This window comes from Bombus impatiens, unplaced genomic scaffold (genome assembly GCF_000188095.3).
Source record: "Bombus impatiens unplaced genomic scaffold, BIMP_2.2 scf_0011, whole genome shotgun sequence".
In the NCBI taxonomy this organism is placed as follows: domain Eukaryota; kingdom Metazoa; phylum Arthropoda; class Insecta; order Hymenoptera; family Apidae; genus Bombus; species Bombus impatiens.
Genome location: NT_176430.1, coordinates 214,437 through 236,475, shown reverse-complemented (window position 1 = coordinate 236,475; position 22,039 = coordinate 214,437). Strand labels below are relative to the sequence as shown.

Genomic DNA, 22,039 nt, shown 5'->3' with positions numbered 1-22,039 from the left:
ATTAAGCTAGAAAAATTTACCGAATGTCCATCTGAACAAATTGTAAAGTACAAATTAAATGATAAAAAAGGAAAAAAAGTCGTGGAAAGTATCTACAAGCCTTTCGTGGGCCTGCCAATTACATTGTTCAATTATATCAATTGGTCTGAATGCAGGGAAGCTAAAGTAAGATAATTTTAAGCAGAAGAGACTCAACGCTACCATTCTACAATTACTCATAGAACCGTTATTGTCCCGTAAGCGGGGGGATTAACAACGTCCACGGGCGATAGATATCCGCTGAAAGAAAGAAAAACTCGCTCTCCTTGTCCCGACGTGGCCAATTACTCTAGATTCTTTACTTTCGCGAGAAGCCTCGTGCCTCGAGTCACGAATAGCTCGTGCGCGTATACGCGCGAGATCGCGGCATAATTTTTAACGAATCCAGCAACGCTCGATTAACGTGGAATTGAAATTCATATACGTGACACCTGCGCCGATGCCCGGCCTCTTTTTCCGTTTCTGAATCCAACAACGTCATTGAGAAACTAACTAACCATCATTGCGTGCACCATAGTTTTGCCTCTCGACATCCACACGGATTTATATCCGAATGTAAAAGAAGTAGATACGCGCAAGTCATACGAAGCAAAAATATTTTGCTATGTTAGAAAGCAGTTAACGAATTAACTGTTATGAACAAATGTAGACAATATTGCGTTGCACGATAATAAGAATGGCATTTTAGAATGGTGTTCTAAGAGAATTACGTTCCTCTACGTGACGATGAAGTAAAGGAGACGATTAGAACGTGATTAAAACGAGGGATTTCTGTACTTGCCTCGGTAAATCCTTCAGTGGACGGCCTTGGATTAAAACGATTAATTTCTTCAATTTCGATCGTTTAAACACACAGTAATGTTTATATCCATGTCCCTAAAACAGTCTGCATTAGTAATTTACAAATGAACACACGTTATTTATATGGTACATTCTAATATTATTATAATGGATCTCTTTAGAACCATTCTTTAAATATCAACCGTTTCCACGATGATTATAATTATCATGGAACAGTGCGTGGTTGCATGTAGGAAAGCTCATGTTTAGCAAGTTTTTTTTCTAATTTAATTTGTACTTTAGAATTTGTCCAGTTGGACATTCGGTAAATTTTTCTAGCTTTATTGCTAAATAACATGTGGATGGCTACCTCCAATTGGATACCATCTTCGAGTTTGTCTATTTTATTTCCTTAGTGAGGTCAGTGAGGTGTTTTCTCTTTAGTCTTCCTTTTATAAGAGTTTTACTCGCTTCAGCAGCTAGCTGGTTTGGATGTGTTGCCGTTCTTTCCTCGTATTTTTTTGCGTATTTGCCGATTTCTTCTTTAACCGTTGGTATTTCTAAGTCTTTGCGTATATCCTCGTTTTAGCAAAGTGATGCTGAAAGTTATCATTGAAAGAGCAATGCAGATACGAAGATACGTAGAATGACTGGCTTGAATAGTTTTCAGAAAACTGTTTCGAAGCCATTAAAACAGTTCCGTGGTATATGCAAGTAAATGCATTAAATTAGTTTTAAACAACTATCGTTCGGGGTTTGCAGTAGCCGTCGGTTACTTTCCGTTACCCTCTACATAAACCAGACTCTATCCCACAGGCAAGATGACCACCAGATCTTTAAGCCCCTTATTGCGGACTCTCAATAATCTTAAAGACTTATCATACATTTTAGCATTTTCGATAGTTAAGGTCCTTAAGACCACGCAAGTATATTTTAAGTTGAAGCATTCCTTTGAGTTGTCCATTCCGAGAAAACACGGGAAAGCGGATTTTTCCCATGTACAATGCCATTGTACTTTCATTGGGCCAGCATCCATCCTTACCCAGCCTTTTTCTCATTCAGTTAGCAGCAATGACCGTTGCCCTCACTTTCCTAACTAAAATTGCTATCAACGAATCTGCTTATTGTATGCTTTAGACATAGCCATCACTAGTTCTCCTTCGCGACAGCAGCATCATGGAAATGCTAGTACAATAGTTTTTCAATCTTCGATCAATCAGCTGACAAACACAAAAAAAAGTAAAATAATCGTATACGTCATACGGAAACGTATAAGTACACGATACTTCCTGTTATCGATATAACAATAAGCAAGATAAATGTATATTAAATCAGGCGTTTCGTTCTTCGGTGAAATTATGTCCAAAATAAATGGCGTTAGTGATAGTTGTATGAAGCCTGTAGCACAGAAAACGTCCATTCCTGTAAATCGATTGCAGCGATTCGTGAAATAAATTGTAGAATGAAACGACGTAGTTTTCTTATCATTTATCTCAGCAAGATACATCCGACAAAATGAAGCAACTTTTTTGGCGTACTCTACCATAACGTCAAATTCATCTTTCACTGTATTGATTGACTAATCCTTCCACATAGCATTGAGCAGCATCTCATACTGAAAATTTTTGGGTCTCGTGAACCAAAAATATAGGAAAGGTATATGAAACTTACAATAAGTCTCGTCTGTTCCAGAATAGCAATTTTAGAATCATTTTTCCGTGTGTAAAATTGAACATTACTATTCGAATTGGTAATTCGAAAATAAGGTCCTCGCGTCGATGAAAATGTTTTCTTTATTTCAGATGTTAATAATGTCAAATAAATACAATTAACTTCATATTCTGCTATAATCTACTATTACGTGAAAAATATAAAAATTACTATTTGTCGTGGTCACAAATCACGTTGTAATAACAATATTAAAAAGTCAATAATGAAACAAAATTCGCATAATGAAAGTGCATCCATGATAGCACTTGAGGTTAAAATCCAATTTCACAAAAACTAGTTTCAAAAGTTACTATAATTCAGTGTATATCGGTCCGTTGTTTATGTTGATCTCAACACTGTGTAATAGGAAACGCATAGTTTTATCACCTGAAATAGATCAATATTGTCCAGCGAATGTATCGTAATTATCGAAGATAATATTATTGATACATTACTTCTGAGAAGCTTTGCATGTTCAATTCTATTAAACCACCAGCAGTTAAATAGCGTGGAGTTAGACTTCGCCGCAACGCTAATATATACAACGCTTGCGTCTTTGGATTTGCATTGTACCATGATGCCTCGTATCTACGAATTACATTATAATCTCTAAATTTCATACATTTAAGTCGTACAAACAACCACTCCAACGAGGTGAAAATAGATTAGAAATTTCTGGTTTACACAAGCTTATGGCAAACATAGTTACTTTATATTTAATTTAATTCCAAAACATGCTATACAGGAAAATTTAAAAGAGCATAAATAGATAAAAGTACTACCCAATTACCTAAAACGCTTTATACTATACAGGAATATAGAATCATAATTCTTCGTTCTTCCGCATTATTAATAGCCCAAGCGAGTGGTTGATAAGACTACATAAGAAAATAAAATGTTCATGATACTCATGTATTATACCCACATTGCATTGTAAATCATATCGGACGAATTTATGATGAACTGTCCCTGCATCGTTAAACAGAACAGATGCAAGAACTGAAGAATCAGAAAGCTGACAAACTTATAGAAATCCAGACATATTTCCATCGTAGTGATCTAATTTCAAACAATCAATAGTTCACTGATGAATCATGGTCAATGACACAAAGATGATTAGAAGAAGCTTACCTGTACCATCGTAATACTAAGGCACAAGACTATTATACCCATACACAGAAGAAGGTATATAACATGTGCGCTCTCGATTTTTGTCAGAAACCTGGTAGCGAAGTAAAATTAAGAAAAACGTTTCTCGGCCGCAACAGAAATCCCCGAAAGAGAAGCGGAAAAATATATAATTAAAAGTGAGAACATAACAGCACGGGCTCAATAATAATTTCTGTTTATGTCGAACACCACGATCGCTAAATATTCAGAAGATTTATCTGATACTGAAGTTATAAAAAATATATATCAATTTCAATGTTGACAGTAGTTGAAAGTAATTGAAGATTGAAAAAGTAACCAATAGCAATTTCTGACATTGATAATGGTTACCAGTAACCAAAAATAATTAAATCATTTGTCATGGTTACTCGTAAAAAAATCATTGAAACTAAGATATGAATTCTTATCTTTTTTACTTAAGCATTCAAATTGTTTATAATCACTGGTTAATACTGACATTATTGCCCGTTGGTGTCCCTGTATAGAAAAACGTAGCCTTTTATTTATTTCCTTTGCCTCCTTTTCGGAATTCCTCGTATTGAAGGGAAAGTCATTGATGGCATTTTTGAAGCGATATCTAGAAATATTACAATTTATTCAATAAAACATGAAGTATGGAGGAAATTTTTCATTTGCTTACCCGGCCACTGTCAACAATCCGCATGCATGTTGCACAAGAACCATGTAACAAGTATCACAACCGACGAACACAATGACCACGATATATATAGAGAGGCCCAGATACATTTGAATGTAGTAATAATATTTGCGATCATCCTCGACAAAATAATAAGCTGGTATAGCGTATACCATTGGCAGCGATGTATTGTGTGGTTTTATCATGTGCATTAGGCGCACTGTCCACGGCAGTTGTAAGAAAAGGATTGCGCATATGCACGCGTTTACTAGAAGTAAATGGTTGTTATCTTAATTATTACATTACGGATATTTATGCAAATACATATTATTGCACATACATGCAAAAAGATGGAACCTAAGTAAAGATTTTTCCCACTCATGACATTGTATAACGAATGCTATATATCTTGGATATTTATTATTTTTTTGCATATTATGTGTATTTCGTCCATTTTCATACCTCCAAGTTTCTCATAAATGCACAAACATTCGTAGTCTATCAATTATATTACAAAATGTTAAATAATGAACCCTAGTATGGACAACCGAACCCCATTTTTAATTTTTTTATTTTCTAGTAAAAATATCACAAAATCACACCATATTTCCATTCATTGTGTACTTTTAAGTCACGAATGCAACAGTTTTCGATATTGACGTTTCAAATTTAGTTATGCATTTATTGAGTAATTTAAAATGAATTGTTGTATTTTGAATATCTACGTAAGCGTTAACTAAATCAGTGTATGTTGTGTACTAATGAAATTATCAATCAGAATTGCAACTGGCTTTTCTAGATATTGATTTACCAAGGTAGAACATCGCAAGAGTGGTTCCCCTACATGCGTATGTCGTCATAATGGCAACTTCTTCTTTCAATCGATCGATTGCCCAATCCTCGGACATGTCATTCAAAAGGGATTTAAGCTAGAATATTTATAAGGTTAATGTGAAAATTAAACGTATCTTGTAGTGATTAGCAAACATTTTCTTACCTTCTTTGCGTTCAGAATATAGTTACCATGTTTTACGACCATGACAACTCCTGTGCCGATTATAGACGATTGCTCTATCACGACTTTCAAAGTGCCTATATGTACAATTCTTGCTACCTAGAATTGAAGTCAATGGTCTATCCATAATTATTTAGAAATTTTACTTCTGCTCTCATCACTTAAAAGCCACAAGTAAAATTCTTCTCTAACTGGAGTGTTGATATTAAAACGAAATTTACAAGGTGTGAAATTTTAATAATGATAGCATTTAAAAGTTAATCATGTTTCCTGTTGAATTATCTAAAGACTGCGAGAATTTTTTACATAGACACGTAGATAAATTGGTAGACACGTACCTGTACAAAGACAAATGATGCCATAGTAATATGCACCATGGCCCACAAACTAAATTTAACTTTATTTTGATCTGGCCAAATTCCACTCAGTTTCCCGAATAATTTCGTTATCCTTAAGAATCGCTTCTCGAATGTAGCTCGATTCATGATAAGAAGCCCAATGTTAACCAACTGAACGCTTGACAATTTCGCACGTCAGTGTACGTCATTACTACTTCTGGATCTGGTTCTGTTAATGGAACCGTAAAGTACACATTAAAATTGTATTTACGGTAAAGTGCATCAATTTCAAAATTACTGTTAATCATATGTCACTAATGTAACGTATATGGTGCATGCGCATTAATATTTAATCATTGCACTTACGGAAGGAATCAGTTGTCCTTATTCTGCGTAGGTATTACTTATAGAATATGACAGGTGTTGGAAACGAGTGATATTTGCAGAATTATACATTGTCAACATGGAGTTTTACATATAATGTGAAAAGCAAACTAATATAATGTAGTAGGTTTGCAACAGAACAACGAAGTTAAGAAAATAAAGAAATAAGAAGAAGATAAAGATTTTTGAGTGTTTGATTATTCTTATAAAGTTAATAATCGTAATTCTATTTCACGTTAAAAATTCGTAATGTAATAAGTAAATTCGATAATGAACTCATGAATAACCATAATTATGTACATTTTATTGATGTAATGTGTAATGGATTATGTTTCGTCATGATCTACGTTTTCTACAATTACATGTAACAAATATTTTAATTAACTAACACGCGTATTGATATAATGATGACATATAATATATTGATATGAATCTCACACGAATTACGTAACTTGTTCTATTTCACATTATGCTTATTATACTCCATATTATTTATTAATTATTATAATGTTCACATTATCGCTATATTCCATATGAACAGTATCACTTAGTTTTCATTACCGTGTAATAAGAAACGGCTGCTTTGATGATCTGAAAACGAAAATTCCGCTCAAACAAAGTTGTGCGTTTAAAATGTTTAAAATCAACTTGGAATCAGATTGTTATACTACCTCTGCGAAAGATCGTAAATTTAATACTATTAAACCACCGGCTGTTAACAGAGGAGGGGATAGACAACTTCTTAACGCTAATATATATAACGCTCGAATTTTTGCTGGAAAAGTATACCATGGCGATTCATATCTATAAAGAACAATTTTATTCAATAAGAAGATAGAGAATCGGAAGATAAAAAAAATGAATTAGACTTGGAAACTGGTTCAAAACGTCAGATATTTTCAGTGTATTGAAGAAAATCACAGCCGCGATATGAAGATTTTAGGTATTCTTTTGAGAGAAAATAATATCGTAACCAAAAATTTCATTATGTTCAACATATTCGAGACAGGTGTATTTGGATATGATTATTTCCAGTGACCGAGTAGTTTTTGTATTTATAATCAGTATACGAATATGTACTCGTTTATAGGATATTTATAGATACAATTTACACACGTAATAACAGAAGTTATACAAAATATCCAAACTACAGCGTACATTGTAATATTTGGTAAGTGAAATAAATCTCCATTTAGGTCTCATTTTTTTAATCACTTTGATAAAGGTATGAATTTGCACAAACATCCAAGGTCTAGTTATAACTTGTATGTATCTATAAATTCCAGAAAAATTCAACTTTAAAAAATTTTTGGACCAATTGCTATTTTATGTTTTAGGAATAGATTATTTATCATGATATATATCAAAATAAATTCGTTTTACTTTTTTATTAATATTCATTCTTTACTCACATAGAGTTAAAAACACCGTCTAGTCCGTTTATTACAAATTGTCCTTGTCCAGTCAGAATAAGCGTGTGAAACAATTGAGCAAACAAAAATATACACTGAACTAGCCATGACTCATTCTTCTCATTTGCCACCTAAATTCGAGTAATTGATCAATCAATATGGAAAATATATATAAGATTAATAGTAACAACTGACATTATACCTGTAACAACGACACACAGATACACATTATCAGCATTCCCACAGAAATGAATAAATAAGTGTGATGATTGGTTTCAATTAGCTTCAGATATCTACGTTAAAGTGTGCAAATTAGTCTGTCAAAAAAATTCATAAAACAATATCATTTTTTTCACTAAATGAGCCATTACATAAAATGAGAAGCGAGTTTGCCTATGATATTTTAAACGAAGCAGATTTAGATGAAAACTTGTAGAATTTTAATTTAAAAAACGCTTTATTGCAAAAGTATTTCTCTTCTCGTTATATGATGTATTTACAGATCTTTGAGTGGTGATACTGACCTTAGAGCATGTTGATGTGCCTGAATCGATTTACACACGTTCCTATAATTGAATTTCGATAATTTTGTATCATTTTTATGGTGATCTAACACACCTTCGCTTACGTTTCTGAATCGATATCTATATAAATTGTTCATAATTATAATTTTTATTATATAATTATATACTATTGGCCTAAGGGTTAAAAGTAATCAAACAAATTTTATTCAGTAGTTTACATTATAAGGTACACACATATAATACATAAGAAGCAAGGTATCTATAACAAAATTATTAGAATACAAAGTCAACGAAGACGGTTCGATTTGTATTTTAAATATGATCAAGTATCCTAATACTTATAACCAACAGCGTGCATCATCACGGAAACAAACTAAATTTGCAAGAGTTTCTTACCTTGTGATGGCCAGCAGTCCACAAGCATGCTGCACTGCGTATACGTAATTCGCATCACATGCGCAATATACAAAACCGGTCATGCACATGACAATTATCATATGTATCGCTAAAATATCGTAGTATTTTTCGTGATCCACGAAATAATGAGCTGGGTATATGAACATGCGTTTTCGGGATTCGTTTAACGGCATAAGGATATCTAAAATAGGTGGTACAAGGGGCCACGAAATCATCAATATGCCAGTAATCAAAGCGTGTACTATAAATGGAAAACGTAAATGGTATCTATTACAAATAATGATCAGTATCGGGAATTACCAGAAATTTGAGCATTATATGAGAAACTTACAAGCATAGCTTAGCGTGAGAAGAAGTCCTCTTTGCGAATATGTGATCATAATGTCATTTTCTTCTTTCGATTTTATCGTTGCCCAGTCTGTGAATATGTGGTTCAGCATTGATCTCAACTAGAATTTCCCGATAAAGCTTGAATGTATTGAGAACGGAGTATACGTATCTTTCACAAATCTTAAAACATTCGCGGCTTATAATCTTACGAAAATCCTAAAGTAGAAAATCAGTTTTTGCAATTACGACAAGGACATGAGTTTGAAGAGTTCGTTGTCTATAGTCAAAAGTGACTGATATACTCGTCAACGCCTACACGAGAATTCAACGCGTATAAGACTGAGAAAGGGGTACATATATGTTTCTTTCTCGAAGGGTGATCGTATTTCTATATCAATTTGGCATTCAACAAACAAACTCCTTATTAAAAATAAATATACACTGAGCACCAACGAATTTTCGAAATTCAACTACTAAAGAGCGTTGAAGCGGAGGTTAATTAACATTAATTGTAGATTGTCTCAGATTCATTGACATTACATATACTTCAGCCATGATAAAAGCTTAATATCAGTGATCGTCAATGTGTTAATATAATGTTAAAACAATTCGAATTTTGAATAGATCGAGTAATTTCGTAAAACACTCTTACCTTCGTTTCGTTTATAAAGTAATTACCCATTTTCACAAACGTCCCAAGCACTAGTATATAATAAGGCATACTAGTCACAATTCCACGTATACTGGGGAAAAGTATAAGGTACGCGGTCTATAATTACAAACAATGCTTATAACGGTTATCCCCTTTTCATAAGTCTTTGTTACTAATTTTTCTTTTTAAAATCATTAAATAAAAATTTAACATTACAAGGATCGAATTAGAACTAACTAAACACCGATACCTGCGTAACGAAAGAAGTAAACAATATCGTAAGAGCAATGATTCTTTGTATTAATCTTGGGAAAGGTCTTTGATACGGCCAAACACTAGTTAGCACTCCAAACATTCTGTTGATTTTTAAAAATCTTTTCTCCATTGCCTCCACGTCCATTGAAATAATATAAAGAACGCGCAGAAAGAACGACTTTTCACGAGACAATAGTCTATCTTCAATGATCATATGATTTTTATCCCGTGCGGTGTTCTGTTGAATAATTTCTTAGACAGATACAAGCCACTATTATAAATTGTCATTGTCCTTATTAAGCGCTATCAATTTAATAGCTCTTCATGACTTATTTACTCTTTGCTTAAGAAAATTGCTCACGAACGGCTTTATTACGCGCAACTCAATGCCAAGTGCTTTCTTTCCATTTGGAGAACTACATATTTACGAGTGACTGAAAGCAACGGTCGTGCATAAAAGCTTATTGTTTTATTTAATATTAATCGCTGCTAGAGTAGCTACTGTCCTCAACATGCACAGAAAATTTAGTTTCAGTGGTAAAATTTGATTTGTCAAGTGATGTCTGTAATGAGGATGCTTGTGTATTACTCTTTTGATCGCATTTTTATTAAATTATTTGTGTATGAACAAATCTGCATTTTGCTTTCAGTGGAGTATTAGTCGTGAAACCTCATCCCCACTGAAGCAACATGTTACTGCACAGTTCTGTATATGTTACTAGTGTTACTGTATGTTCAAAACATCTCCAACAAACAGCAACTTATAGAAACATTCTTTGTACACTGAAGTAACATTGGAGCAACTTTTTCAAGGGAAAAATGTTTCTTTTTTTACTTTTTTTTACTATTACCTAAGTATTTAGATCTTAAAACAATTACTTGGAAAGATGTTTTAACTTTGATTTAGTAAAATTTATCTCACGGGAGAGAAGAGCTGGGAATAGTCTTGTGTCTTATGATAAAAACGATTTTTGTCGAATTTTTTAATTTTTTAGATAATAATTCATTCTAGAAGCTAGAAAGAAAATTTACAACGTGGTAAAATTGGTATTGTGAAAAATGTTCTATGTATTGATTTATCATTGAATAAAAATTAAACGACTTGACAGATGCAAATTTTATAAACAACATTCATTTTATAAATGTTTAGTAACTTAAGGTGCAATCAGTTACGTCAATAGCATGGCCACTAATACGAAGAATTTCCACATTTAATTTTCCTGAATCCACTCATGCTCATACTTGTATTAAATATCTTCTATAAATACTTTCAGATTTGCTTCAAACTTTACCAACGCAATCATGACATGCGAGTTCCACTACAGAGTCAATTTCAAGCACACAGAGTATAAATTCATTAAAGGGGTCTCGAATCCAATCTGTGTGAGATGCTGTAAGTAAAAACAAAACCATGTATTTTTAAATATTTATTTCTGTAATATCAGTTTATCATTCGTATTGATAAAACAATTACTCTCAATAACTTGTATACTGCGTACTGTGTAGTATAGAAAATTATATTTAAAGAAGTTACGATGTTGTTCTCAACACTGTATAATACGAAACGCATAGTTTCATCACCTGAAATACACCAATATTGTTCCAGCAAATGTGTCATAATTATACAAAATAACATTAGTGATACATTACTTCTGAAAAACTTTGCATGTTCAATTGTATTAAACCGCCGGCAGTTAAACGAGGTGGAGTTAGACTTCGTCGTAATGCTAACACGTAAAATGCTTGCATTTCTGGATTCGTATTATACCATTGTGCTTCGTATCTATGAATGTCATTATAATTTATAAATTTCATATACTTATATCGATCAAACAACCACTCGAATGAAGCGAAAATAAATTATTAAATAAATAAATTTTCTATTTACAAAAGCTAATGGCATACCAAAAGCATACGAATTGTACTTTAATCTTATTTCTCTCAAAAGTTACAAAATTCATTTGTTTTTCTGGATATTAATTAAATTTGATAATAAAATATTCTTTTTATAAAGGGCAATTCTAAAATCCACTGTAAGGGTCAATAAAAGAACTACTAAATTACATGAAATGCTTTAACCTACGTAGGGACATATGATCATAATTTTTCATTCTCTTGCATTATTATTGCATTCTCATGCAAGTGGTTGATAAAATTACAATATATGGAAGAATGTAATAGAAGAAAATAAAATTATACTCACATTATATTGTATAGTGTATTATACTCACATTGCATCGTAAATCTCATCGGACGAATTTATGATGAACTGTCCCTGCATCGTTAGACAGAACAGATGCAACAATTGAATAATCAGAAAGCCGATGAACTTGTAAAAATCCCAACAAGGATCCATCGTAGCGATCTAATCTCAAATAATTAATTGATAAGTCGCGTTCAACGATATGAAGTGGGTTACAAGAAACTTACCTCTACCATAGTAATACTAACACACAGGACTATTATACCCATACATATAAAAAGGTAAGTAACATGTGCGCTCTCGATATCCCGCAGAAACCTATTTGAGTAAAATCAAGGAAAATATTGCTCAGCCAGAACAGAAATCTCCAAAAAAGAAGCAGAGAAATACATGATTAAAAATCAAAATCTAATATCTCAGTCACGGATCAAGAGTAACACTCATTTCAAGTATTGTGACAAGGTCAATTTTTTGTTTAAATAAAGGTAATGACTGGCGATTCAAAAGATTTTTTAAAAAGAAAAATTATTTAAAAATATCTAGTAAAATTAAAAAAATGATATCATTAAGAATATAACATACAATTTATTAATATAATTATTGATAGAAGTAGAAAATATTACAATGTTGATGATGTTTGAAAGTAATCGAAAACAATTTCCATCATCGATAATGATTACCACTAACCCAAAATAGTTAAATCCTTTGTCATGGTTACGTAAAAAAGAATCATTGGAACTAAGATATGAATTCTTGTACCATAACTTTTTCACTTAAGCATTCAAAATTGTTTATAATCGCTGGTTAATACTGACATTATTGCCCGTTGGTGCCCCTGTATAGAGAAACGTAGTTTTTTATATATCTCCTTTGCCCCCTTTTCGGGATTCCTCGCATTGAAAGAAAGGTCATTGATGGCATTTTTGAAGCGATATCTAGAAATATTACAATTTATTCAATAAAATATGAAGTATGGAGGAAATTTTCGCTTTGCTTACCCGGCCACAGTTAGCAATGCGCACGCATGTTGCACAAGGACCATGTAACAAGTATCACAACCGACAAACACAATGAGAACGATATATACAGAGAGAGCCAGATACATTTGAATATAGTAATAATATTTGCGGTCATCCTCGACAAAATAGTAAGCTGGTATAGTGTATAATATTGGTGAGGATGTATTGTGTGGTTTTATCATGTGCACTAGGCGCACTGTCCATGGCATTTGTATAAAAAGGACTGTGCATATGCACGCGTTTACTGAAAGTAAATAGTTACTATCTTAATTGTTATATTACGTATGTTTATGGAAATACATATTATTGCAAACACATATAAAAAGTTGGAGACTAAGCAAAGATTTTTCTCACTCACTACATTGTATAACGAATGCTATATATCTTGGACATTTATTATTTTTTTTTTTTTTTTTTTTACATATTATGTCTATTTCGTTAATTTTCATACCTCTAAGTTTCCCATAAATGCACAAACATTCGCATTAATTATATTAAAAAATGTACGGTAATGAACCCTAGTGTGGACAACCGGTCCCTGTACTTAATTTTTCTATTTTCTAGTAAAAATATCACAAAATCACACCAGATTTCCATTCTTTGTGTACTTATACATCACGAATGCAACAGTTTTCCATATTGGTGTTTCAAATTTAGTTATGCATTTATTGAGTAATTTAGAATTAATTGTTGTATTTTGATTATTTACGTAAGCGTTAACTAGATCAGTCTATATTGTGTACTATTGATATTATCAACCAGAGTTGCAACCTGCTTTTCTATATATTGATTTACCAAAGTAGAACATCGCAAGAGTGGTTCCCCTATATGCGTATGTCGTCATAATGGCAAATTCTTCTTTCAATCGATCGGTTGCCCAATCCTCGGACATGTCATTCAAAAGGGATTTAAGCTATGATATTTATAAGGTTGGTGTGCAAATCAAAAATATCTTGTCATGATTGGCAAAAATTTTCTTACCTTCTTTGCGTTCAGGATATAGTTACCATGTTTTATGATCATGAGTATTATCGCGCCTATAAAGGAGGACTGCTCCAGTACGACTTCAAAAGTGCCTATATGTATAATTCTTGCTACCTAAAATTAATATTATGAGTCTTTCGTTAACTATTTATAATTTTTTTCTTTTATTTTATACCCTTAAAGGCTATTATCAACGAAATCACGATAATGCTCCTTACATTTTTTTATTTAGGAAATTATTATTTAAACTTGAAATCAGTGGGATGTTGATGTTAAAGCGAAATTCGCAAGATGTGAAATTTTATTGTGGCATTTACGAGTTAATTATGTCTTCCTTAAATTATCTAAGGATTTCGAAATCTTGGTTTTGAAATGGAAATTATTAGGAATATCTATGAATTTTATTTACATTTTATATTAGTTAAATCGAGACCGTAATGGAATGTGATCTGCAAGTACCGTAGAACGTTCCATTACAATGTCGTGATTTTTTGTGAAATATTGGTGGATATAAATTTATAGACACGTACCTGTACGATGACAGATGATACCATAGTAATATGCACCATAGCCCACAAAAGGAACTTAATTTTATTTTGACCTGGCCAAATCCCACTCAGTATCGCGAATATTTTCGTTATCTTTATGAACCGCTTCTCGATTGCAACTCTATTCATGATATGAACCCAATATTAACCAACCGAACGCTTGACAGTTCCGTACGTTAATGTACTTTTACTACTTCTAGATCTGGTTCTGTTAATGGAACCGTAAAGTATACATTAAAAGTGTATTTACGAGCATCAATTTCAAAATAGCTATTCGTATGCTATTAGCAAATTTTGCTAATGGCAAAATCGTATGCTATTAATGCAACGTATGTGCTGCATGCACATTATGAATATTGAATCATCATACTTGCTGGAGGAATCATTATATTGTCTGTTCTCATGTGTAAGTACACACATACATATGTATGCAATGTTACATGGGAACTACATTTATTCAGTCGTGAGCCGTAGTGTTAAGTGTGACATGAAAAAAATGATCTGTACATCTAGTAAGCTAAAAATAAAGTACGACAAGACGGGCCAACGAAAAAGATGGTATTGTGAGTATGTAATTATTTTCATAATCATGGATAAATTCGATAATAAATGGTTTAATAACTATGTTTCATTGGAGTTAGAAGTGATGCTTCTATTAATATCTATTATTTTTACAATTTCTGGTAATTGACTTTTATACAGGGTCTTTTATACGCGACTTTTATACGCGAAAAAATAAGTTTCTACGCGAAAATATAGAATAAAAATTTCTCGTTTGAGGCTTTGTTTTCGAGAAAATCGACTTTGAGTTTTCGCTCGGTACGCATGCACTTTATCACGTCTCGTTATAACGGATCTCACTGTAGATCGTTGTCCCGATGGAAAAATTAAAAAAGAAAAATTAAGAAAAAATTTTTATTCTATATTTTCGACTTCTTTTTTCACGTAGAATCACCCCCTTTTCGCTTGTACCATCAGTTACCAACCACCCTGTATAGTTCGAAATGAAGAATGCTTAAGCCTACATCGCTATAGTTCAGATAATAATATTTTATTTCTTTTGCGATTTAAACATTGGGAATTAAATGCTTTTAATATTTAATTAAAGACGTTTAGTTACTTACTTTGTATAAATAAAATAATATATTGACCGATTTGTTATCATCGAGCAGCTGAAAAATAAATTTCATTTCCGAATGTTTCAGAAATTTTATGAAAGTAAAGGAATTAAAATAAGGTCCGGTAATAATAAGACTTATTACCGGACCTTATTATTATCACATACATATGTCTGTCATAGCATCAATAACACTTAAGATATTTATATATTCGTTGTATCAAGAGAAGAGGAAAAGAGAAAATGAAAGAAGTAATGAGAAAAAATTATATTTTATAATATGTTCGAAGTGAAATGTTAACAGCAAGTAACTAACTCAAGTGAAACGTAAAATATACACTATACTAAAAATATTGTCAACATTTGAAGAAAGAATTTCACTTGAATGCATGTAACGATAAATTCGAACCATCCAATTCGCGCTGTTCTTTCTTCAATTTATGCAGATCTAAACACTGTATAATACGAGAAAGATGCTTTTAAAACCTGGAAAGATATTAATCGTTAATAAATAGTCAATTGTTTTTTGAAAACTGTTCTCATGTGTATTTCGTGGAAGTGATAAGCTAACCTGTACAAAGCTCTCCAAATTCAAAGAGATTACTCCTCCACCAGTTAGTTTAGGCGGGCTCAAACACTTTCGCAACACCAATAGATATAACGATTGCGTTTTCGACGATCCATTATACCATTTGGCTTCACATCTATACAATTGATTCTACCGTGAATTTAAGTCGGTCAAATTAAATTAAATAGCATTTTGACATTTTTTTTTCATTTACTTGATAATTTAAACCAATTATAACATTTTCTATGGAAGCAGAAAGTGCCTTAATACTTATAAATGGGAGTTTATATCGATCTTACATTGCCTGGAAGGTCTCATCATTGGAATTTATCAGAAACTGTCCCATTATCGTCAAAAACAAAAGATGAGTCATTTGGCTAAGAGTGAACGCGCAGAATGTGAAGTATCTGACTCCTATTTCCATCGTCGACAACTAATTACAGAGAATAATATCACATATTAAGTCACGGCAGCGTAAGTCTATAGTCACAGTGGATGCATATTTTGACAAACTATGTTGTACTAATAAATAGGCGCATCAAGACAATTGAGTATATATATAGTGGCTCACGAAATTATTAGAACATTTATTATAGAACATTTTGATGGATATGTTCGTGTTATATAAAATATTTTGAAATTTCAAGAGTACATACTGTAATGAAACATGGCTATCATATCGTGTCAGATTGATTTCAAACTTTCTCAATATAATGATGATTGTTGAGTCTTAGTGCTAATGAAATTTCAAAATATACATAATACGTTCATAATAGATGTCTAAAAGCAACTGAACACTTTCGTGGCTTTACGATACTTTCTGGTAGATTCTTATAATACTGATTACATTGCATGCTTCTCAGTTTTTAAATGTTTCATTCGTCAAAACATTATTTCGTTAGAAAACGCATCCACTGCAACCATAGCCTAAGTTGTCTCTGTAAATTAAATGTAAATTAAATGTGTATTGGTGAATTGAAACTTACCCGCACGAACGTGGATGTAAATGTTACGATTATCAGACCCAATATGATGAAGAAGTAGTGCACGTGGCAGGCGTCAACTTTATCCACATATCTAACATAACAAAAAGTATATAAAATTTGGCAAACGACTTTACGTGTATATTATATGAATATTGTACAATATGCAATAATACTAACTCAACGGCCTTTTTGTGAGCATCGATGGATCTGCTTATTTTCGCATGGGTTTCATCTAGTAACACGTCCAGGTACTTTTCATTGGAAAAGCTCACGTTATCCATTGCGTGCTTGAAACGATACCTGTGCTCATTGTTTCATTGGTTATAGTCAAAGTTTCGCTTATATATTATATAGGGCGTTTAAAAAAAGTGGGTAATATTTATATAGCGTGATTTTAGACATCAAGATAACGAAGAAAGTTCCTGTATACTCACGCACTGATGGCCAATAAGGCTCACCCATGATGTACAAAATGAACCAAATTAATGTCACAGGCAATATAAACGGCTGTGAACATTGATGCTCCTAACGTCGTACGTACTAGTATGGGATAGTAATACTGCTGTATGCTATAGTCGATAGAAGGACGAACATAAACGCATAAAAAGATATGTTAACTAAATGCAATAGGAATAAAATATGAAATAAAATACTAATTATTTACAGCAAACACATTTCACCAATTTATGTGACTTCGGAATATATTGTCCAATAATTTTAGTTTATTTCACATATTCGTAATGGTATTTTCAGTACTTATACATATATATGCTACATATCATATGCTATATATATATATATATATATATAAGAAGATACAAAAATATATAAAATAACAGGTTAATTTTATCCTATTTATTGAAAGATTTATTGAAAGGAGATCTCGGCTTTTGACCAGCTCAATAAATATCCATAGTGAGAATATATGTATACTGGTTAAACGTATTGTAATAGGTGAAATTATCTATGCGTTGCCCTCTTCATGCTACACCTGGGGCTATATCTGTACATTATCATGTAAGTAGCACCATAGGCGGGGTACGGTTTGTGCCGCAATAGCCAATTGTATTACCTATTACTGACGAGACTGTGTACCTTGTATTATACTGCATCGTTCGTGGAAACAGTTTTTTTTTCTGTAACAAAAGTTGATTTCATCAATATCCCGGCTACCACAGACAAAAAGCAGATCTGCTTCATTAGCGTATCCAGGCTGAAAAAACGCAGGACATTTCCCATTTACGATTAATAATTGATTAATTTAAGAAAAAGGGATTTTCGAACGAAATTTCTGTGTATTTAGGTTTCTTTACTTGCATTTCATTAAAATATGCATTTCCATGAATATTCACAGTCTAACGATAGCAGTTCTTAAATATATAATAAATACGATTAAAGATAAATTATTATTTACGTACCTGGGTAATAAGCAATAGCACAACAACGATATACATGTATAATCTTTTGCATGACGAGTTTTGAGAAGTTTCTCTGATCAGACCAAATTCCAGCCACCATAGAACATATCTTCACTACTTTCATGTACTCTTCTTCTACTGTGGTTTTGTCCATGGTAAGATGAAAAATGATGTAAAGATTACACGGCTGTATATAAGTCTTACACGTGAAAGGTAGTAGTCACATTGTTTCAATGGCTAATAACTACATGATATAATTATAACTATTATTAATAATTATATATTTCTTACTGTTGCTGATTATATCACATTAGGTGTATTTTACGTAACGACTGTAACTAATTGAATCTATTCAGATAAGTTAAGTCATAAATTTACATAATACTATAATAATTTACATAAATTTACAATAAATTACAATTTAAATGGAAGAACATCTTTATGCATATATGTAATATACTGTAATGTAATGCGACAAAATTGTCATAATAATAGCAGTAGGTATTTGAAACGAATCTAAAAATGTATATAGAAGTTACAAGACATTTACTGAAAATATATCTGCAATGAGAGATTAATATTCAACCTAAACATGTAACAAGTGTTAAATATGATGCTATTGAATATTGAGGCTTATTAATGCAATGGCTAACTCACTATTTAATACTATTGTGATCTCCACGAAATATATACTTGTACTAGACATTTGTAACTTTCATACATATTTTCAGGTTCATCCGCTTTCAAACTTTATAAAACTAATCATGATTGTGAAGTTTCATTTCAGTTTATTTAAACAATTCTAATGAATTTTCAAAATATATTCATAAATAGTATGTACAAGCATTTCGGTACTTTTCTCAGTCTATGCAAATTCTTAAGAAAGTGATTACGTTGCATGCATTTTGATGTTCCGATGATGTAATCGTTATTGTGGTATTTCGTCAGAAAACGCATAACCCACTGTTGATAACTCGAAAAATAAATCAATTATAAATAATGCCCACTTTTTTACCACCCTGTGTAACATAAAAGGCGCGGAATCTGCACAATAGGAACCGAAGTATACTCACCCACTAATGGCCAACAAGGCGCAACCATGATGCACGACATGAACCAAATTGATGTCACAGGCTATATAAACGCTTGTGAGTATTACCGCCACGCTTATCATATGCACAAGTATGGGATAGTAATACTGCTGCTCATCCACGAAATAATAGGATGGGTAGATGAATTCGCGACTTCGTGACTCGTTCAGGGGTGCGACGACGTTCAGGATAGGTGGTATAGTCGGTAGAAGGACGAACATAAACGCACAAAAAGATATGCTAACTACATGCAATAGGAATAAAATATAAAACAAAATTGTAATTATTTACAACAGACGCATCTCATCAATTTAAGATTGAGATATATTGTCAAATAATTTCACGTATAATCCCACTCATACTACTATGATTTAAGATAAGCTTGTAGTGGGTTTGGTTTAGGTTTTATTTCGATTAAATTTGTAAAAACGGCATTGACATGTGCCTCCTTATACGCGATTATTAATAATAAAATAGAAAAAGTAAATATATGAACATTGTTCAAAGAATGTATATTTTCATTGAACAATGATGATTTGTGTTAACAATATCAACTGAATAATTATTAAGGCCTTCGTTATTGACTATCCCTGTGGTATTTGATTCTGTAATGTAAAGATCTGTACATTTCCTTTGTCACCTTGGTATAAACAGGAAAGAAATGTTGCCTTCTTGGAGTAGATATCCAAAATCTCTAATTCCTCCTTCGGTCGTTCTATTAGCCGGTCGGCCACAATATCGTTTAGAAGTCCTTTCAACTATAATTTTAAAGATATTTATAATTATCAGAGAGATTACTGGATGTTTATCGGTCTTTCACCTTCTTTTCGTTCAGAACGTAATTGTACTGCTTGATTAAAATGACGAATCCTATATCGAGATACGGCATCTGATCCGACAATACCTCCAAACTATAAAATACTACTACCCGTGATATCTATAATGCATAGAAAACACACTTCTATTATATATTGACATGCGAATTCTCTGTGATATGGGAAAATACTATATTTGAAAGTTACGAATGAAAAACATGAAACGTCACACTTCCCATTTTTTATAATGATTTCGAGATAGGTGTTTTAATACTTTCCCCCATATTTCTAGCACCATATTTTTGCTAAACTTCAAATAATCATTATATAATATTTTTTGTTCAATTATATTCATTATATCTGTTAAATACTCGTACACTAACAAAGTTTGACTCCTCATGTTTTTATATTAAATTCTTACTAATGGTTATCAGCAAAAAAAATATATCAGATGATTTTGAATGAATGAAAAACACATAGACTGGATGCAAGTCCCATATGATAACATAACTACAAAAAATACCTGAGCTGTAATTGTGGTAATAATAATAATAAATATGACAAATCGTATAATAATTTTCGTGAATTTTTCTTGATTAGGCCACACACCAACAAGCTGACCGAAAAATTTGTTGGCTTTCAGACACTGATCCTCGATCGTTTGCCAATCCATAGTCGTTCAAACAAGAATCTGCATTATATCGCTGAAGATCGTAAGATATAAAATTCGTTAAATTAATCCAAAATTTAATTATATGGTTTGATTACTGGCTAGAATTAGTAGACTGCGAATTGTTATACATTTATACAAAATTTAAAGCAGAAGTGTAGGAAATGCATAAAAGTATAAATACAATATATACATATAAGAAGATACAGAAATATATACAATAACAGGATCAGAACACTAATTTTCAGTAACACTATTATTTAGTAAATGAAAATGATTAAATATTATTCTTTAGTTATGTTTATAAAAATATAAATTCGCATAAATGTCTACAACCTTAAGAATTACTTAAAATAAATTGAAATGCAATTAATATTCGCGTGGCCAACTTCAATAATTCTCTTGATTTGTTTATTTAATCCTGAATAATGGTTTATCAACAGTATTCATGTCCGCCACTGTTCAAACTGTAGTGGTCGATTAGGACAAGTTCAAACCTGTATATCCTCCATAACGTCAATAACGTAGTAATTTTATTATTATTTTACTCAATTGTACTCGCTTTTAGAAGAAATTTCCGGTTTGACTAATTTATACGGAAAATAGAATGATTTCGTGCCGGGTAATAACAATTTTAAAGACCTCCTCTTTTCCGCTTACTTTGTCCATGAAAAAGCTTCAACGTTTCAATGTGAAAGAGGTTTGGTTACAACTTAATGTAATTTAATTCGCCATAGTCCTAGGATATTGAAGAGAATAATTTATATGCAATAAGTAGATAAGTGGGTCTATATAAGGGATATGAAAAATTAATGATTGCATGCATTGATTTCCAGTGCGCTTCAGAATATGACAGGGTTGGTGTTTCACATAACGCACGGACTATTTTTTAGCAACAGCAATCAACTAACGTTTTCTTTTCCAATTTTATGTAGCGTACGTTTCTCGGTCAAAATC

At 32.1% G+C, this 22,039-nt stretch overlaps 4 protein-coding genes across 4 annotated transcripts; all 4 read right to left on the bottom strand.

Moving 5' to 3' along the window:
* Positions 1 to 2,067: 2,067 nt before the first annotated feature.
* Positions 2,068 to 6,348, bottom strand: LOC100744869 (odorant receptor 13a-like). Its single transcript, XM_024372417.2, has 9 exons — positions 5,690 to 6,348; positions 5,334 to 5,450; positions 5,148 to 5,265; positions 4,340 to 4,604; positions 4,157 to 4,276; positions 3,661 to 3,751; positions 3,455 to 3,588; positions 2,985 to 3,117; positions 2,068 to 2,916 (listed from the first exon to the last, which is right to left on the bottom strand). The coding sequence occupies exons 1-9, from the start codon at positions 5,834 to 5,836 to the stop codon at positions 2,869 to 2,871; spliced, it is 1,173 nt and encodes a 390-aa protein (XP_024228185.1). The 5' UTR covers positions 5,837 to 6,348; the 3' UTR covers positions 2,068 to 2,868.
* Positions 6,349 to 7,481: 1,133 nt separating this feature from the next.
* On the bottom strand, positions 7,482 to 8,866 carry LOC117152549. Its single transcript, XM_033324723.1, has 5 exons — positions 8,758 to 8,866; positions 8,406 to 8,667; positions 8,010 to 8,129; positions 7,688 to 7,778; positions 7,482 to 7,616 (listed from the first exon to the last, which is right to left on the bottom strand). Exons 1-5 carry the CDS (start codon positions 8,864 to 8,866, stop codon positions 7,482 to 7,484), a joined length of 717 nt encoding a protein of 238 aa, XP_033180614.1.
* A 2,404-nt stretch (positions 8,867 to 11,270) lies between these two features.
* LOC100741564 lies at positions 11,271 to 12,185 on the bottom strand. Its single transcript, XM_033324682.1, has 3 exons — positions 12,094 to 12,185; positions 11,895 to 12,028; positions 11,271 to 11,446 (listed from the first exon to the last, which is right to left on the bottom strand). The coding sequence occupies exons 1-3, from the start codon at positions 12,133 to 12,135 to the stop codon at positions 11,299 to 11,301; spliced, it is 324 nt and encodes a 107-aa protein (XP_033180573.1). The 5' UTR covers positions 12,136 to 12,185; the 3' UTR covers positions 11,271 to 11,298.
* Positions 12,186 to 15,883: 3,698 nt separating this feature from the next.
* On the bottom strand, positions 15,884 to 21,085 carry LOC100741444. Its single transcript, XM_003484434.4, has 9 exons — positions 20,936 to 21,085; positions 20,418 to 20,534; positions 20,238 to 20,355; positions 19,580 to 19,841; positions 17,266 to 17,388; positions 17,089 to 17,179; positions 16,402 to 16,535; positions 16,106 to 16,238; positions 15,884 to 16,020 (listed from the first exon to the last, which is right to left on the bottom strand). Exons 1-9 carry the CDS (start codon positions 21,083 to 21,085, stop codon positions 15,973 to 15,975), a joined length of 1,176 nt encoding a protein of 391 aa, XP_003484482.1. The 3' UTR covers positions 15,884 to 15,972.
* Positions 21,086 to 22,039: the final 954 nt, after the last annotated feature.

What these genes read in the sequence shown, in the direction of transcription:
- LOC100744869 (XM_024372417.2), bottom strand. Translation starts at nt 5,836, where the DNA reads ATGAATCGAGCTACATTCGAGAAGCGATTCTTAAGGATAACGAAATTA. An exon ending in CATCATTTGTCTTTGTACAG is followed by an intron (nt 5,451 to 5,689) that starts GTACGTGTCTAC and finishes CTTCAATTCTAG; the next exon opens with GTAGCAAGAATTGTACATAT. An exon ending in ACATGCAAAGCTTCTCAGAA is followed by an intron (nt 2,917 to 2,984) that starts GTAATGTATCAA and finishes GATCTATTTCAG; the next exon opens with GTGATAAAACTATGCGTTTC.
- LOC117152549 (XM_033324723.1), bottom strand. Translation starts at nt 8,866, where the DNA reads ATGCTGAACCACATATTCACAGACTGGGCAACGATAAAATCGAAAGAA. An exon ending in TCTCACGCTAAGCTATGCTT is followed by an intron (nt 8,668 to 8,757) that starts GTAAGTTTCTCA and finishes TTCCATTTATAG; the next exon opens with TACACGCTTTGATTACTGGC. An exon ending in GCACATCAACATGCTCTAAG is followed by an intron (nt 7,779 to 8,009) that starts GTCAGTATCACC and finishes ACTTTAACGTAG; the next exon opens with ATATCTGAAGCTAATTGAAA.
- LOC100741564 (XM_033324682.1), bottom strand. Translation starts at nt 12,135, where the DNA reads ATGGGTATAATAGTCCTGTGTGTTAGTATTACTATGGTAGAG. An exon ending in TTAGTATTACTATGGTAGAG is followed by an intron (nt 12,029 to 12,093) that starts GTAAGTTTCTTG and finishes ATTTGAGATTAG; the next exon opens with ATCGCTACGATGGATCCTTG. An exon ending in GATGAGATTTACGATGCAAT is followed by an intron (nt 11,447 to 11,894) that starts GTGAGTATAATA and finishes TGACATTCATAG; the next exon opens with ATACGAAGCACAATGGTATA.
- LOC100741444 (XM_003484434.4), bottom strand. Translation starts at nt 21,085, where the DNA reads ATGGATTGGCAAACGATCGAGGATCAGTGTCTGAAAGCCAACAAATTT. An exon ending in TCTTTCCTGTTTATACCAAG is followed by an intron (nt 19,842 to 20,237) that starts GTGACAAAGGAA and finishes TATTGCATGTAG; the next exon opens with TTAGCATATCTTTTTGTGCG. An exon ending in GCCTTGTTGGCCATTAGTGG is followed by an intron (nt 17,389 to 19,579) that starts GTGAGTATACTT and finishes CAATGAGCACAG; the next exon opens with GTATCGTTTCAAGCACGCAA.